Raw genomic sequence first — 17,993 nt, 5'->3', positions numbered from 1 at the left:
TGTGCTTGTGGCTGAGTCAGAGTATCCCACTCTGGTTGTGCAGTGTTTGTGTCTCACCAAAAGAACGAGCTCTTGAGTTTGGCTCTTGAGCATCAGCAGAAACATTAAAGAAGTACTAGGTAGAAATACTGTCCTTCTTGCTTGACTGTGCTTCTAAGGTGACTTTTTTTTTCGGTCTCCTTAGTTCTCTTTTATAGAACCCAGTGAACTGAAGACAAGGCAAGTCTCCTCCCCAGTGCTGGCCACCAAGATAGAAAAGGATCGCACTGTGATGCCCTGTGGGACTGTGGTCACTACTGTCACTGCTGTGAGAACCAAACCTCGTCTGGAAGGGAGAGCATCTCCCCTCAGCACAGGTGAGAGGGTCCAGTTCTTCCTGTGCTCACTCACAGGGTTATCCATGGGCACCGGGATGGGATGTAAGGAGAGAGTTCTCTGATGTGTTGGAGTGGGGTTGCTGTTTGTGTCCTCTGGAATCAGGGTTTTAATTTTCATGGAACCTTGTTCTTACAACAGGAACAGTTAATGCTTCTTTTAATACACACTGTAAAGCTTCACAGTAGGGTGATAATGCAGAAGACCTGGATTTTGGGGGATGGTTTTTCACAAATGTATCAGACTCTCAGGGTGTTTGCTGATAACAGACCATCCTGTGCCTTCTGACCTTGATCTGTGTTATCATCTCTAATGAAGGTTGGTGTGTGACAAAGTCCTTTTCAGCATGTCTTTTAGGAGTAGATTTTCCAATTCTTCTTGGGATAAATATGAAAGTAAAACCTGTGAACAGTCTTGATACGAAGTCTCACAGAGATGAGCATTAAGTTGTTCAAGCAGATCTTTTACTTAAGTGGGTGTCATCTAGCACATTACGTTGGTAGAAGGTTTAAAAACAATAAATTTCTGCACTTCACAGGTCTTTCTGGGGTCAGGTTACCGTAGAACATATGTTGAGAATGTGTATTAAACAGCTTTCTCAAACACTTATGTTTTGAGTAGTCACAACAGGTATAATAAATTCTTATTAATGTCATAAAAAATGTCTCAAATAGTTCAAATAACAAAAAAACTTGGTCCTCAGATTCTCCTGTGAAAACTCCAGTTAAAGTAAAAGTGACTGAAAAGGATTTCTCTGTTGAAGCTCTCCATTCTCATGGTGCTCCAGTCAGCAAAACTTTGTCATCTTCAGACACAGGTAATTGAAATATTCAAAGGTGCTAATGAGGACATCTCTCTCTGCTGCATGTGGGATTAATGTGATCCTGTTAAAATAACAGCCAACCCATATGGCTGCTGCCTGTCAACAGCACTGAGATGTTTATGTTACAAAGCACTGTGGTTAAGGGATATGGCAGCCTTGCAGTAGAAGTCTGTTTTTCATTGGCAATTTAAATTACTGGTTTTGAATAAATAACAATGAGCTGTGGTTTGGAGAGGGGAGGTGACTGCAGAAAAGCCAGGCTGTGTTTTCTCTTACTTTTTAGTGAAAGATTCCTCCTTTCATAAAGGCGTGGGGGATGCTGTACAAAATCAAAACCCTGTGACAAGAACCTCTTAAGGCCATTGTGAAGTCTCCTCTGTGTGAAGAGAAGACAGAGGTTGGACTGATGTAAGGAAGATGGAATTCTCTTCCTAGCCTTAATCTTGGGCTTTTTTTTGGGCTAATGGAAATACCCAATCTTTCTGTGCCTGTTTGTCCACCTTCCTAAGTCACCTGGCATACAGGTGCCTGCACAGTGGCACGTGGCATTGACAGTAACTTTAATTATAAATTCACTTTGAATTGTATTAAACCTGATTTTGACTCTGGGTTGTTCTACCCTTGCAAGCTGCAACTCTGAATCTTCTGCATCTTCTTCAGTCCTGTGTGTGGTCACCACTGAGTCTTTTAGTAGCTCTGTGGGCAACAGGAATAAAAGATGTGACCCAGTCTGGCTGCCAGTGACACATAATGTGGAGTTAAGATTGCTCTGTAGGGATTTCAGTGGAGATGGGACAATCTGGAGATGATCTAGACTGCTCCTGGCAGAATCAGAAGGTTTGCTGAGAGACAGAAATGGGGCCAACAAATATGGGGAAGAGCATGAAGCACTAAACCATGAATAGCTGTAATAGCACTTGAATCTTCTCCCACCTCCAGGCTAACAAGTGCTGTGATACCATGAAGCAATGTGGAATATTACTGCCTCAATTTGGGAAATGTTGAGATAGTGCAGTACTTCTGAGTTGACTCCCTTAAGCGTTTATGATATTAAAGGTACAAAACACTTATTGGAAAACTCATCTGAAGGCAGCTCAGACCCTAATGGTACAGACAGTGTTTTTAATGGGAGTGCAGGGGAATTTCTGTGAAATGTTTATACAGTACAGCAGGAAGAATTACTCATTAGAAGGAAAGGTTAAGCCAAATGAAAGAAAGAGAAAGAAGCTTTTGGTGTGGCAGTAACTTGGGTAACAGTTATCATAAAAATCATGGCAAAATTGCAACAAGCACTCTGGAAAAGGTGCTGTGTCGGTGCCATAGTTCTAAGTGATGACAGCAATGAAAATTAACAAGTACCTGGATGGTCTCAGCTCTTCCTGGGGGCTTTGCAGAGGCTGGGGAGATGGAAAAGTAAAGGTTTGTGATGAGTGTGCAGACATGCACATCCCTTGTGCACATATATACTCCTAAATTCCAGGCCTCATCTTTTATTGCATTAATGTCACAGTAACAAAAGACACTGCTCAGTTTAATTAACACTGGTGCTGTTCCTGCCTCTGTTTTTTGGGGATTTTTTTTGCTGTTAAAACTCTTAGCAGAAAAGCTCACCTCAGACAATAAAATATGGGGATTTTTGTCTTGCTGACTTTCTTTGCCTGGTTTGTTCCTCAGCTTGATGAATTATCACTGTGTGTTTGCTGTGCCCAAAGTTCTTTGCATTACCAGATGCCAGAATTGGCCATGCTTAAAAATAAATATGTTTGTCACTAAAGAGCATTTTATAAAGAAGGTTTTACATTCCTGTGCAGTGTTTGGAGGGGAGAAATGGGGAGGTGCACTTTATAGGCTTTGGAGGCAGCTGATGAAGGGCAGAGTGACTGACACTTTGCCCTCCCCATCCTATCAAAGTGCCACAGCAAATTTGGAAATGCTGAGCAAGGATGTCTGGAAAAAGAGCAAAATAGCTACCTGAGGAAACAGTGTCATCCACCAGCTTTGCACCGTGTTCTTAGTGACTGTGATACCTGATGCTCTCACCACTGTCATCACAGTGTAGCAGTGCATTGAAATAATCTGATGTGTTGTCTAGGCTTCCAGAAAAACTCCTTTGTGCTCAGGGAGAGGGTTTGTAAGTGCAGCTTCAGTACCTTTTCTCCAAAGAAAGGGTTACAGGAGGGAAAGACAAGACCTGATCGCCGGGTGGTGAACTGGAAGATGTTTTGGTGTGCCTGGTGTTTGTACCATTTCTGCCAATTTCTGTGAATTTTAAGTCAAGAACAAACTCCGCCTCTCTTTGCTCTGTTTTTTCCTTTTTTTTCCTTTCTCCCCTCTGAAATAATCCTTTCTTTCCAGAGCTGCTGGTACTGAATGGCACAGATCCTGTGGCAGAAGCAGCCATTCGGCAGCTGAGCGAGTCTGCAAAGCAGAAGCTGAAGTCTCCTAGAAAGAAAAGCACCATTATCATATCAGGGGTGTCCAAGGTAGAGCAGAAAACAACCCTTACATTATTATGTTAGGAAAAGCCTTTGCTCCACTGACTGTGGCATTAACGTGGGTTCTGCTGTCTCTGCAGAATCCAGGTCTGTGTGCCAGGTTGTTTCTGTAACTGTTTCAAGTTCAGCCAAATCAGGGTTTTGATTGTTAGTTTTGACAGCCTGACTAAAATGCAAGGTGTGCTTGGATGGGAGTGGAATGATTAGGGATTTGGGAGAACAAATATGGGTGAGAACAGAAGATAATCAGTCCTTCTCTGTGTTTCACCCATGTAGGGAAGATGCACAGAAAAAGAAAAAGATTTCTCTATTTATTTTTTTTTTTTTTTTGTTCAAAGCTGTTAAAACAAAACCCTCTGAAAAACCTCCTGGGCTCTGCTCCAGAGGGAGGGCAAACAAAAGACTGGTTTTCACATGGTATATAGCATTCCTCCACACTTTCTTCATCCACAGCCTCAGTGTCCTATTTGATGGCTGGTGCCTGCCTGTAGTCCTTTCCCTGCAGGTTGCTCCATGGATTTGTGCTGTCCAGTGTTGCTGTTGGGCACAAAACCTCTAAAGAGCTCTAAGTGAAAGTCAGATCAGTGGGCATGGATCCCCTCATCATCACTGTGCTGTGATGAGGGGGAAAAAGTGGATCAGCAGCCACAGTGCCAGATGTATCTGCCTGGGAAATGAAGGCACTGGGACTTCCTGGATTTGGTTTTAGCTGATACAGCTGACAGATCCTTCTATAAGATGAAATGCTTTGATGTTTCTTTTCTTGAAAGGACCAAAAGATTCTCTGTGTATGCTGATACTTCATTAGAGCAGCACATGCAGGAAAGAGTCCTATTGTTTGTAGTGGGGCCAGGGATAGGTGAGAGGCACGTATTTCATTTTTTTTTTTTCATTTATTTGGCCTTAACTACATGATTAAAACTTGGCTACGTGCTTCTTTAGCAAAGCTAAGGAAGCTTAAAGGGTCTTTATCTGATAGTCCTGAGCAATACAAGTATACAAGTGTAAAGAGGAGAAAATAACTTTTGCAGGGAGTCTTGCTTTCCTCCAGCAGAATGGCTTCTATCAGTGTTGTCTCTTATTTCCACTGGGCAGACCTCTTTATCTCAGGACAGTGAAGCTTCACTCATGATGGACTATGCTGCAGCCATGGACAGCTCCTGCAAAGAAGCAGATCCACCCCCTGTGGAGGAAGCTGTTGCAAAAACCACCCCTGATGAAAAGCTGTCAGTGGGCCCCTCAGAAACAGTACCTGACACTGGCCCACAGCACAGCACCCAGAAGGCCTGGGGTTTGGAGAATGGCAGCCAACAGTGGGACACCAGCACCCTCTTAGACCAGACCTCTGAAGAAATATCTGGGAGCTCACTGAGCGTTTCAGAAAGTGGGAGCATGAAAAAATCCAAAGGTACGTGATCCTTGCTTTCCACCTCAGTGACTGGCTGCTGTCTCTACCTAATTGGCAGAGTCAGGCAATGCTGTAGCAGTTCATCCTTTCTTGCTGATTTTTTTTTTTCCTTGAACTCCATGTGACTGTGGTGTTGGTTGAAGCTGTCTCACCAGCAGCACAAAGAGTGCAGTCCACTGCTCTTTGAGCCAGCTCAGGCTCTCTTACACTGCCCTCAGTCAGGAAACATAAGGGCAGCCCCATTACTAACATGAAAATGGCAGGGCTCACAGTTGCTTTTTATACATTCCTTCTCCTCCTTCACACCTCTGAGCTCAGGACTCCCCTCCTAAAGTGTGTGTTCAGGAAGCAGCTGAAGCAGAAGCTGCCTTGTGAACAGTTTCTCCCTTTTTCACTGATTTCATTAATACGTAGTTTGCTAAAGAAAATGGAACAAAAGGTAATTTAGTAAGTAAATAAAGCATCGGATCATTTTGCTTAGGTAGTTACACACCTGAATAGCTGCAGTTTGAAAGTGTCTTAGGATTCTTTGTGTTTCCTTGATAAATCCATTAACCTCTGAGCACTGGTTTGTGGGTATGTGGTATTAGGACTGTTAGGATGTCTGACACAAGGGCCAGTGCAGTGGACTGTGCCCTGAACAGGCACACACCAGTCTCATGGGCTGCACCTTGAAATTGAAAAAAATACTGTGTTTTTCACCCACATCCATCCTCCTTTTGCTTTATTATTTTCTGTTCGTTCCTTGCCCAGAGATCCTTACTACAAAACCTCACTATTTCACTTGATTATCACAAGCCCCCCCCACGCAGGGCAGACACTTGAGCCCTTTGTCAGGGCCCTCCCTTAAAACCTCGAGTTTCTCTGGGCTTCCCACAGCTGTATTGCTCCACATGAGAGATCAGGGTGGCACAGCAACAATCCGTGTCACATAGATGGTCAGGCACTGGAAAGTTTCGGGTGTGTTTGGGGTGAGGGTAGGGGGTTAGTTGTGAAGGGATTTGTCTCATTTTGGAGCCTGGAAGAGTTTAAGAAGCTGTAGGAGAGATTGCAAAACCTCTGGGCTCTTCTTTTGTTTTTCTAAAACAAGCAACTGCAAGTTTGTATGTGAGCTGTTGTCTAGTTCTGTTTTTCCCTGTGCTGTGTGTTGCAAAGAGATCAGCCTTCTAAAGAGCCTTTTCACACAGTGCAGTGTAAGGCTGCTAAAAACTGCAAAGTATCTCTAATTTGAGAGAGTTGTATCATCTTAAAATAATACTTTAAGAAAACTGGCTCAAATCCCTTTCTTTATACACAGATGTCTTTGTGGAAGTCTTGAATCTCCGCTTTGTCACAGCTGAGTAGCTTTTATAGAGTAAGATAGGAAAACATTCCCACCCCCCTGCCTTCAGTTAGCTGTGAACAGTTCAAGGTTTCTGTTTGTCAAATGCTTTCCCTTAAAAAAACAAACAAACAACAAAAACCCACAAACATATAAAACCCCTAACACAACAACAAAAAACCCAAACAAAACTGAAAGCCAACAAAACCCCTTCTGCTTTAAAAAGCCTTGTATCTGTATTAATGTCTTAAGGTTAGCACTGGGTTTTTTTTTACTCTTGCATATTTTTTGGTTTTTTTTTTACCTTTCTGACTTCCTCTTTCTTACCCATTCCCTTTTAAAACTTAAGAGGACTACTATGCCAGCCAGAATTAATTACCCACACAGTAAGTTGGTTTTGTGTATTTTTTTTCCCTAAGAAAATGTAGCTTTACAATGGGACACTCATTGTAAAAACTGAAGCAAAACATAGTTTGGCACCTGTTTTCTTCTTCCCCCATCCACTTCTTTCCTCCTTCCAAAATTACCTTCCTGTGCTCAAGTGTCTCAGCAGATTAGTCTGCTGTAGCAAATTATTCTTCTGGTGGTCATGCTGTTCAGGTGGGTCACACAGAAATCTCAGCAAGGAAGGCTTGGAGGGGTGCTCTGCATTCCTAATCTCTCTCCATTGTGCCCATTCCTGTAACGTCTGATAATCAGTCAAACTCTGCTCATGCAAACCACGTGTGACCCCATAACTGGATATACACGGGCAAAAAACTTACTTTAAAACCTGCTGCTTACAGTTTTCTAGGTAAAGCTTTTTTACCCTAACTTGCAGAGCTACCAGGGCCTCAGCAGGTATCTGCAGAACCACCTGTATAAAAGCTGTTTTGGAAGTTGGGAAGGAATGGAAAGCAATCTCTATTCATATCCTTGTAGATGTGAAAGGAAATCTTCCTTGATTAACAAAAGTGACATTCGGAAGTGATCACAAGCATTTTCAGCACACCCTGAGCTAGTGCAGAGGAGGCTGTGTAGCCCAGCCAGCTCATACAGTAAGCTCTCTGCTCATCTCCTGGTGTTAGGGGCAGAGCTGGCATATGGATCCTGTTGGACTCGAGAAGTGAGCATGCAAATATCACGAGCAATTGCCAAGCTGGGGATGTGCCCTGCCCTGCCTCCCTGGCAGGGCTGCATGACTCCACAGCAGCTGGAGCCACTGCCAGGCAGCACACACCAAACTGGTACAGACTGATGGGGATGTGGCAAGCTTCCAGACAGCCATGACCTCAGCACCTCCAAAAAACACAGGGAGCTTTCACGCCTGGGGGCTGCTGCTTGTGCTGAGCCTCGGGGAAGCACTGCCCATGATTTTTTGGCTGCAGTGAGTTGTCCCAGGCCACCCATTTTCGCAGCATTCTTGGTTCGGTTCTGACTCCTGGTGTGGAAAGTCAGTCTGAATCACAGAATGGATAGGACTACATAACTGCTTATGGATAAGCCTTTCTGTCCTGCTCCTGCTGGCACAGCTTCAGCTGCAGCTGCCAGGGCTGCTGGGCAGAACAGCTGCCTGCTCAAACAAGAGCAGCACAGCAGCGAGGCCTCGTGGATCCCCCCCAGCCTTTGCATATTAAATACAACTGTCAGTGCCCTGGGGTTGAACACTGCTTCTTTTATGCTGCTGACAACAGCTTGAAGTGGTGCTGCCTTGCCAAACAGATCGATCAGAGGGTGATGGGAGGGCAGTCAAGATTCAAATCCACGAGTTCCAGTTGCTTTCAGCTGATTTCTGCTTCATCCCTGTGAGAAGCATCTCAGCAGCCCGCAGGCAGAAAAACATGCTGGAATATCCTCCCAAGTGCTGAGCCCTTAAAGTAATAAACCCAAGCACATGTTTGCAAGTGCTCTGGTCTGAACAAAGCAACGTTTGGCTGCGTGCAGCAGAGTTGCCATGAAATACCTGTTCTGCAGCTGTCGCTGTGCAAAGTGACACAGGACCCGTGCTGGGTCCTTGGGGGACAAACACGTAATTCTAGCTGTGGCACAGCACTGCATGAAAGAACTGGTCTGTGTGTTGCTTTTTGTATCCATCTGCAATGGGAGGAAAAGCAGAGTCAAGACTGTACAGCTACAGGAATTAATAGCCGGGCTGAGAAAGAATGAGGAAACCTGATAGTGGTGCCGGGAACAAGGTGTGGAAGCTTTGCCAGGGAGATGACTGTCCTCACGTACTGGTCTGACTGCCAGAAGGCTCCTGTGTTGGCTTGCTACCTGGGTCCTCCTCTGTTCAAATTGGCTCCTGCCACCTGGGACAACACCAGCACCCAATTCTGCACCAGACTTTTCTTTTTAAACGTGGAGCTGTTGTCCCCACACCAGGTCGAGCGTTGCTGGTAGCCTGGAGAGTGTCCCTGCCAGCTGCAGCCAAGCTGCCTTGCACGTCAGGCACACGTGCACACGTGGAAAAGGAAGGTGGAATTCGGCAGAACGGCTGCAAAAAACAACCCAGGCTTGCAAAGAGAGGAATGCTGGTAGCTGGTGCTGGCAACATGAGTCCCTGGTGAGGTGACAGCTGCAGTTGCCTTGGCTGCATGCTGGGTTTGACATGGGATCAAGGGAAGGAATACAGCAAAATACAGCAACTTAATTTACCACAGAAGGGATTTGGGCAGATTGCTGAACCTGTTGGAAGCAGATGTAATATTATTTTTAATCTGCTTGAAGTAAGTTGCTACTCCTAACAGGATTTTAAAATAGCAAATGCTTCCTGAGTGTTGCTGTGGGTGGTGCTGTCGAATTTGTGTAGAACACCTGCTGCCTGGCTTCTCTAAGCCCACTGCACACAGGTTCAATGCCAGGTACTCTTCTCTTTCACCTCAAATTGAAATACCACCTTCGTGTGGTGTATCACAGGCCGATCTTTTCCTCCTTTGATCTCTGAAACAACAAAGAGTAGTAACATTACCTCCTCTATTCCATTCTTTTTGTAAAATGCTTTCTCCCTTTATTGGTTGGAAGGGTTGACTCTGCCTCTTGGACACGTGAGAACCCAGTGTACAACCCACACCAGTGGCTGTGCATGTGTGTATGACCACTAATGCAGCTTTCAGAAGGGCATTGGAAACTAAGGGTGTGTAAGGAAGGAAACTTCCACAAGATGTGTGGATTGACTTTAGAAGCTGAAATCAAAGGTCAGCTTTGTTTAGTCAGGCTGCCACTGAAGCTGAGCTTCAAAAGGGAAAGCAGCCTGTTCTTTCTCAAGTGTCCTTTTTTTTCCTTCCCACAGGTGGGATTCTGAAAAAAAGCGCGAAGCTCTTTTTCCGCCGGCAGCACCATCAGAAGGATCCAGGAATGAGCCAATCCCACAACGACCTCGTGTACCTGCAGCAGCCCCTGTCAGAGGAGAGCCGCAAGAAGGGAGGCACCCTGTCACGAATCCTGAGCAGGAAGCTGCTTTCCAGAAACAAAAGCAAGAGCAAACTGAACGGTGCTCCGGGAGAACCGTACATATAAGACCGGACCCTCTGTGCTGGGATACTTGCACATCAGTTGAGCATTTGTTTACAGAGCAGTGCTAGAGAGTACAAATATGGCTGATGACTCACATAAAAGGATGTTCACTAATACAGTGGTCTTCTTTCGTTTGTTTTACCAAAACGCTTTTTCTCTCTGATGATGAAGTTGCTCCTCCAAATGCAAGCAGTGCTACATTAATCGTGAAGGCTCTGGAGAACCACGTGGTTTATTGTGGAAGATGAGGGAGGATGGGGAATGGTGCAGGTGGGGACCAAGAAGGCTACTGGTATCCTGGAATACATCAGGAAGAGCACTGCCAGCAGGTCCAGGAAGGTGATCCTGCCCCTCTGCTCAGCCCTGGGAGGCACATCTGCAGTGCTGTGTCCAGTCTGGGCTCCTCAAGACAGGAGGGACATGGAGCTCTTGGAGCAGGTCCAGAGAAAGATGCAGAAATGCTGAAGGGATGGAGCATCTCAGGAAAGGCTGAGGGAGCTGGAGCTGTTCAGCCTCCAAAGCTGACCCTGAGAGGGGACCTCCCCCAGGTCTGTAGGGTCTGCAGGGAGGGGGCAGAGGATGGACCAGGCTCTGCTCGGGGGGCCCAGCAATGGCACAAGAGGAACGGGCAGGAACTGATGCCCAGGAAGTTCCACCTGGGCATGAGGAAGAACTTCTTTGCTGGGCAGTGACCCAGCCCTGAACAGATTGTCCAGAGAGGGTGTGGAGTCTCCCTCACTGGGGATATTCCAGAACCATCTGGACACAATCCTGTGCCATGTGCTCTGGGATGACCTGCTGGAGCAAGGAGGTTGGACCAGATGACCCACTGTGGTCCCTTCCATCCTGACCCACTCTGTGGGCAGGACCCACATGTGAGCACCTGGTTTACATTTAAGGGGAGCTCAGAACTGAAACATTGTCCCTGGGTTATGTGACTGAACCACTACAGAGAGAGAAGACACCACTGTGCTCCCTCACTGCAGCCTGCAACAGTAGCAATGCAGGGCTCAACTGATTTTTCTAGTCAGGCTGAAAGGGAAAAAAAAAAAGAGAGACCCAGATCCAGTTTGTATTGTAATGTGGAAACGGGTAAGTTTTCAGAAGCAGAAGGAAAATGCTGATTCAGATATCCTACTGTAATAACTGTAGCCTGCTGTAATAACTGCTCGGTCCATGTAGGTGGAGAGATACCTTTGATATTAGCCATAAATCAATAAATTATGCAAATATCTGTACTAGCATATTGTTTAATGTTCTGTGCAGAATTTATGCTTAACAAAACAGAACTTTTTTTTTTTTTAAAGTCTACCTGAGTCTACTCGCAAACAACACATTTACCAAGTCTTATATGTAGCTTTCCTTCCCTGTGTGAGAAGCTGCACTGCTGATGCAAAAACCTGTCTTAGGGGCTCTAATTCCTTCTCCCAATACTTGTTAGACAAGTATATTAACCATCATATCAAATGCAAAGCTAGGAGCAATAAGTGGTGAATAGAGCATAGTTAACCCTACAGTGCTTTTCATTAGACAGCCTGTTTTACTTGCCAAACACTTACTGAGACCTTAGAAAACACAGTTGTGAAGAAAGCTTTTGAAAAAATAATAACAATTCCCTTAGTTCAGTTTCAGTTCCTAGGTCTGCCAGTGTTGTCATGTGGTGAGTGGTTTCTCCTTGTTAAATATTGCAGCTGGCTCCTTTAAATTAAAATGAAAAACTGCTGGAAGTAAAGGCATGGTTCTTGTTTTGGCTATCAAGAGTAAAATGTCAGTCTTTCATAGGTACCATCTTTTGTGCTTACCTGTACTTTTCCATGATCTACATTCCTGCTGAGGACAAAGGACCAAGCCTGTTCTCTTTGGCCAAGAAAAACATCCATTCATTCCATCTAAATTACTGAAATGAATGGATGATAGATTGGTGCCTACTTTGCCAATAGTGATTTTCCCCCGGCCCCTTTCCTCCCCTTAAGCTATCCCAACTCTTTGGCAGATATTTGGGCTTTCAATTTAAACGATTCATCAAAAATAGAAAGTCACTGAGGAACAGAAACATTTCAACATTTCAGTCTGATGGACTCAAGATTCTTTGGTAAATACTCGTACGATGAATATCAAAGTAGAGGGGGGTTGGTTTCTTTTCGACCAGGAAAATATTGGAGGAACTGTCAGAACTGTCAGAATCTTTTAACTGTGTAAAAATACTGTTTATGTGTAACCTCCAAAAATCACTGTGGTAGTACAGCAGACCAGACTATCAAATAGTTGTATGTTTAAGGATGCTGCTTGTCATGAAAACGCTTGAAGGCATTTTAATGTCCTGTATTTTGAAAATTGGTTACAAATGAATCTTCTAGAGCTGTAATGTGCTTAGAAATCCCAGTTCAGTAATACAGGCTTGTCCAGCTTGAATGTGCTTGAACACTTTTGTTTATTGTTAATTTACTACAGAGTTGGTTTCATCATTTGTTCTACAGTGGTTCATGGTATGAGCAGTAAAACCCCTGATGTCCTGTTCTCTAAACATACATCTTTTCCCTTGATTTTACTTGGAGCTCTCTGCATGACAGGGCAGGGTGGGGGTCAAGTCCCTGCCACATTTAAATGCTCAGTCTTGTTTGCTGAAGGAGAAAGCCACAACTGGTCTCTCAGTTGAAGAAATCAAACTGAGCTCCATGGGTAGCAACACCCTTACCCTAAAAACAGAGACCTGTGGAACTGGGAATGCAGAAGCAGTAACACTGCTTGAAGTCTTGCTGAAGTTACTGAACTGGGATTTTCATTCACAGGAGCTTTAGCTTGTGCTGTAGAACAGGGTGGAAATAACACTGAGTAACTTACAGAATACAGGAGTAGGGCTTGCTCCTAGCCTACCCCAAAGAACAGATACACACTGAAGATGTGATTTTTTTGGTTCCTCTTAAGGCCTTAGTGATCACCTAAATGCTTGTCTTGATGGTGGGAACCAAGAACATTCTATACTACAAAGTGTGTGAAGGTCTGAGCTCACATGTATGGAAAGACAATGAATTCTTAAGAAGAGGAAAGCAAGGCATTTGGGGTAAAAAGGGAATCTTGTTTTTTTTTTTACTTGCCTTCACTCCTCAGGAAAATAAACATCGTTTGGTTTGATGAACTGGCTGGTTCTATCTATATCTGGCTGGTGTGTTCCTCACCTCTTCCTACTCCCCTGCAAATAACTTATGTCCTGTTGTAAAAACAAGCTGAGGTACTAAACACAAAGGGGCAATTGAGTTGCTCAGTCTTGACAACCCCAAAGGCCCAGAATATTGAATCCCATTCCCCCCTTCTGAGACAATTAGGTTGTCATTTAAGATCAGGAGATCTGAGGATGTACATTTTTGGGGTACTAATATTTAGGTCAGTGTGAGCTGGATCCTGACAACCAGTGGTATCTACACTGCTGGTTTGGGTCAGGAGAACTGGATGTGTCAACTGGCACAACTGACATGTCCTGCATGTGTCCTGTGCAGTTGTGTGAAGGATGCCAGAGGGAATCACTTTGCTTTTTTATGTTTTGCCATCTTCATGATTTTGATAACTATGCATTTGAATAGTAGATGAAATCTCTACAGAATATTATTACACTGAAGACTTCTTGTTTTCTGCCTTCCAGTTTAATTGTGTCAGAACAATAGCTTGGAAACAACCTGTGAAAATACTTTTTCCTTTTTGTCCCTTTTCTCATAATTTTGCATTTCTGGATGTTCTGTACAGCAAAGGTGGCATGGTATTTATTTTATGAGGACTAAGAGATGAAGGCTGGCTTTTTCTTTCTGAAGAATTTTTCTGCCCATAGTTGAACCTTCTTAATCAGTGTTTGTGGCTTGTTTTGCTTTATGGTGTTTGAACTTTTCATTTGCCTCGATGGAGACAGCCTACATCCTTCCTAACCAAGATTTGCCTTGGCTTTAGTGTGAATTTTGGCCAAGTAAATAGGACAAGAATTAAATTTCTCTTTGTAGATTAAAGCAATAAAACTGCCTAATATCTCCAGGGTGGATACAAGCCAGGTAACTTTTTAAAAGTGACTGAGATCACTTTCAGAGTCACTTTGCAGAGAAGGGGGGCCTTCATCCCTAGGTCATTGCTATTTCATCCCATTCACTCCAGGAAGAAATGACAGTCATTTCACTCCTAACAATATATGAAATTTGTGAATCTGAGGTGGCAGGAAGGAAGAGGAATGCCAGAGTGGAAAGAAGTTCATTTTAAAAGCAAATCACCTTTGGCAAACTTCTTCAGCTTAATGGACAGGTCATACACCGTGCAGGCATAAATACTGGGCTTTATTCTTATGCTGTCAGATTTTCTTTTTTCTCTGCTCTTTCTTTGGGAGAGAGGTTGGGGCTCCAGGCCATATATAGACCTAGTTACTGTCTTGCTCTTGAGAGGACTTGGCTCACTGCACTGCTTCTTTTGAGGAAATTGCCTGACAATTACACCAGTTTTGGGGATCAGTGAAATTTTACAGCCTTTCCTAGTGCTGCATCTCCTCCCTGGTCTTGGTGGTTTTCAAGTGAAAGCTTTCTGCTGTGTATTTCTTGTAAAGTTCTGGTGTTCTTCATGTGCAGAGTATCATAGGAAAAAGCAAAAGTCGACTACATAAAATGCTACCAAATGTGGATGGGGAAGCAAAATAAGAATTTTGCTCTTCTATCACCTTTTTCAGCTCTGGTAGCTCTTGGTTACAAGGAGCAAGAGCTCTATCCAAGGTGAGAGCTGCCTGGGTTTTTCACTTCAGTTTATTGCAGGTTTTGAATTGTAGAGCTGAAGTTTGAGACAAGTGCTTATCCTGGTACAGAATTAAGTATGCCATAGCTCCAGGCTAAGACATTCCTGCTGTGAGTGGGAACAGCTGACCTCATGCTTTGACCTCCACAGGATCTAAGTGGATTTATTCATGTGTTTAAAGTCAGCATATGCTTCTGTACATTGCTAAGCCACAGCCTTGGTGACAAACAACTCCAAATTAATTATAAAACAAGGGTGATTGCTTTAAGTTAAGGGTGAATAATACCACTTCACTCAGGATATCCAAACTGCTACTATGCAAGGTGCTGGCATGGTGTGAAAATTACTGGGAAGGATGGATCTGGAGTCTTTCCAGTACTATAACTCTGTATTTTCCGATAGTGTATTCTGCTCTGATATTCCAGGGGGGGTAAAACATTTTTTTCTAGCATCAAGTTGTGATGGTCACTTCTTCTGTGGTGTTTGTTTTTTTTCTTTGTGTACACGAATTTAAGTTGGTGCAATTAAGAAATATACGATGTACAGATTTATTATATCATTAAAAAAAAACCTGAGAAGAGGACTTTTTTAAAGAAGTAGCTGCTGCTGTACATACAATAAAAGCCTATTGTCTCTGTGTAGTGTGCTGTCCTACATACCCAGCCAGCCAAGCATAACAGATGGTTTTCTACTCTCCTTCACTCATTCGACCTGTTGCTTAACACAGTCCATTTACCTGTTTGTTCAGGAGCAGAGTTCTCTACCTGCCCTGTGCTGACACTGTGGGTTGTTTCTGATAACCCTGGCCTATCAGGTGGCCCCTTGTTGCCTGAGAAATCACCTGAAACATGGATTGGATGGGAATTTAATGGCAAGAAGGAATTGTGGAACTCGTTGCAGTTACTGATTATTCTTTCTCTCAGTTATGTTGTAATACCCTGAATTGAGGGGCAAAGGGGCAGGAGTTCTAAGGCCTTGATCCTGTGGAGAAGATACCAGTACTAAAATAGAACAGCCTGGGAATAAGGTTCTCTTGCAATTATTTTATTTTAAATGTTATGTTATAAAACAGTGCTGCCACAAAGCCCTAACAGACCGGGAACAACAAAACTAAAACAACAGAACACAGAGCCAACCAAAAAAAAAAAGGCATTCACATGAAAATAGCCACAACAGTGTTTCTATTTCCCTTCCCAAAGTGAGTGCTGTCCCTTCTTTTACAAGGAAATACTATGTTTCCTTGCTTGGGGTTACTGCTCACATTTACATGCCTGTTTATTTCACTGCTTTGCTGAAAGTTCCTAATAGTCTCCCAACTTTTTCCTTTTCCTTCCTGCTCTAATCAGGGGAGAGGTTTTATACTTTGTGTGATGCCATTTCTGTACATTAGCAAAAGTGACAAGGCCTATCAGAGGGAGAGCAGGAATGGATGTAGCACTGTCTGGCACCACACCCTTCCCTTAAGTTCATCATTCTTAAACAATGAATGTTTTTATTATCTCTCTATCCAGGCCAGCCTGGTGTAAGGTGCAAGTTCACAGTCTGATGTTAACTTGGAAAAAAAAATAATAATTTTAGAGCTACAGGATCCAGACTCACATGCATTCTAAACATACAGATAACTGTTCTTAATTATTTTGTACTTATTCCGACAAAGTGAATGCACTGCAAGTAGGATAACCACCCTTGTGTACTGGATGCTGGAAAAAACTAGGCAGAGGTCCACGTGAGTTTGCACTGAGATGTACAGGGAAAATAAATTAAAGCAGACTACACAAAGATAAAGGCCAGTCAGCTTTGGTCTTTGAAAAAGCAAATGACTTGTACCTGCAGTTAGATCCTTGAAGAAACTCCCCTTACTGCTCCTGTGCTCATCAAAAACTTCTGGTGAGTCATTTTGAAGGAATAAATGGTTCCCCCTCCCAAAATTAACACTGCCTTGCCAAGAACAATGTTTTCAAAATTCAAATGCTGCATTATTTCAGTTTACTCAAGCACCAACAAGAAGACAGTCCCAAGATGGTCGATGTCCTGGGATGCATCAGGAAGATGCTGCCAGCAGGTCCAGGAAGGGGATCCTGCCCCTCTGCTCAGCCCTAACGAGGCACATCTGCAGTGCTGTGTCCAGTCTGGGCTGCTCAGGACAGGAGGGACATGGAGCTCTTGGAGCAGGTCCAGAGGAAGATGCAGAAATGCTGAAGGCATGGAGCATCTCTGGGAGCAGGAAAGGCTGAGGGAGCTGGGGCTGTTCAGCCTCCAGAGCAGACACTGAGAGGGGACCTCCCCCAGGTCTGTAGGGTCTGCAGGGAGGGGGCAGAGGATGGACCAGGCTCTGCTCGGGGGGGCCCAGCAATGGCACAAGAGGAACGGGCAGGAACTGATGCCCAGGAAGTTCCACCTGGACAGGAGGAAGAACTTCTTTGCTGTGCAGTGACCCAGCCCTGAACAGATTGTCCAGAGAGGGTGTGGAGTCTCCTCACTGGGGATATTCCAGAACTGTCTGGACACAATCCTGTGCCATGTGCTCTGGGATGACCCTGCTGGAGCAAGGAGGTTGGACCAGATGACCCCCTGTGGTCCCTTCCATCCTCACTCATCCTGTGATTCTGTGAATACTCTCTACACAACCCTTTTGAAACTGGGTACTTGTGCAGAAGGGTTCATGGGATGGGTAAGGTGAGAAGCAAGAAAGGTCCTGGCCTTTGCCAACTGTTAAAAGATGCAGCCAGACGTGAAAAGAGCACATCCCCTGGAGAGGACAGAGCTGGTGCCTGCTTTCTATCACCTTTAAATCTGAAGCAGTGCTCTGACTGTGAACCAGTCACACCACAGTGGCACGGATCCGTAAGGCTTTGGGGGGACTCTGATGCAGGCAACACTTCTTGCAAGAGCTAAAAACTGGGGCACCTTCCTTGAATACAAAAAGCCTGAGTAGTTCTTGCTGTGGCCACCTCCTCCGAGGGGATTCTTGGCTGCACAGAGACACTTCACATGGGGAGTGGTGAAGTACCCTGAACTGAAGGTTTAAGCCCCCTGGGGGAAGAAAAGCACTCTTTGTTTCCTGGGCATCAAGCCTCTGTGGTGGCCCATTATATAAAACTATAGGCATTGCTGGTTAGGTTTCTGAGTAATGTGTGTCTGCAGTGTCTGCTGTCAGCCACAGCAGGGCTGGGCCCTGATAGACCCTGCTAACACCAAACTGACGAGACTTAGGAATCATAGAATCAATTAGGTTGGAAAAGACCTCTGAGATCATTAAGTCCAACACCACCATGTCAAATAGACACTGAGTGCCATGCCCAGTTTTTCCTTAAACACCTCCAG

The 17,993-nt window shown here is 44.4% G+C and overlaps 2 protein-coding genes across 4 annotated transcripts in view; both read left to right on the top strand.

Moving 5' to 3' along the window:
* Nucleotides 1-16,783, top strand: part of C2CD2 (C2 calcium dependent domain containing 2) — a 40,714-nt gene extending 23,931 nt beyond the window's left edge. Inside the window, exons 10-15 of one of the 3 annotated variants that reach the window (XR_003526307.1) lie at nucleotides 185-356; nucleotides 1,079-1,192; nucleotides 3,554-3,681; nucleotides 4,789-5,101; nucleotides 9,691-10,243; nucleotides 16,732-16,783. Coding sequence is in view for 2 of the 3 variants with exons in the window: in XM_027635149.1 (XP_027490950.1) it covers nucleotides 185-356; nucleotides 1,079-1,192; nucleotides 3,554-3,681; nucleotides 4,789-5,101; nucleotides 9,691-9,917 (954 nt within the window). In the remaining variant the exon portion in view is untranslated. Of the gene's footprint in view, nucleotides 1-184; nucleotides 357-1,078; nucleotides 1,193-3,553; nucleotides 3,682-4,788; nucleotides 5,102-6,771; nucleotides 6,809-9,690; nucleotides 10,304-16,731 lie in introns of those variants that run through there. The other 2 variants (XM_027635161.1, XM_027635149.1) reach the window with 2 other exon arrangements.
* The window catches only part of PRDM15 (PR/SET domain 15), a 44,133-nt gene continuing 34,774 nt past the window's right edge, over nucleotides 8,635-17,993 (top strand). Inside the window, exon 1 of the mRNA XM_027635075.1 lies at nucleotides 8,635-8,638. The gene's annotated coding sequence lies outside the window, so the exon portion shown is untranslated. The remainder of the gene's footprint in view (nucleotides 8,639-17,993) is intronic.

The sequence above is a fragment of the Corapipo altera genome, unplaced genomic scaffold (assembly GCF_003945725.1).
Source record: "Corapipo altera isolate COAL_440 unplaced genomic scaffold, ASM394572v1 0, whole genome shotgun sequence".
Taxonomy (NCBI): Eukaryota; Metazoa; Chordata; class Aves; order Passeriformes; family Pipridae; genus Corapipo; species Corapipo altera.
This window is presented reverse-complemented; position numbering and strand designations above follow the sequence as displayed.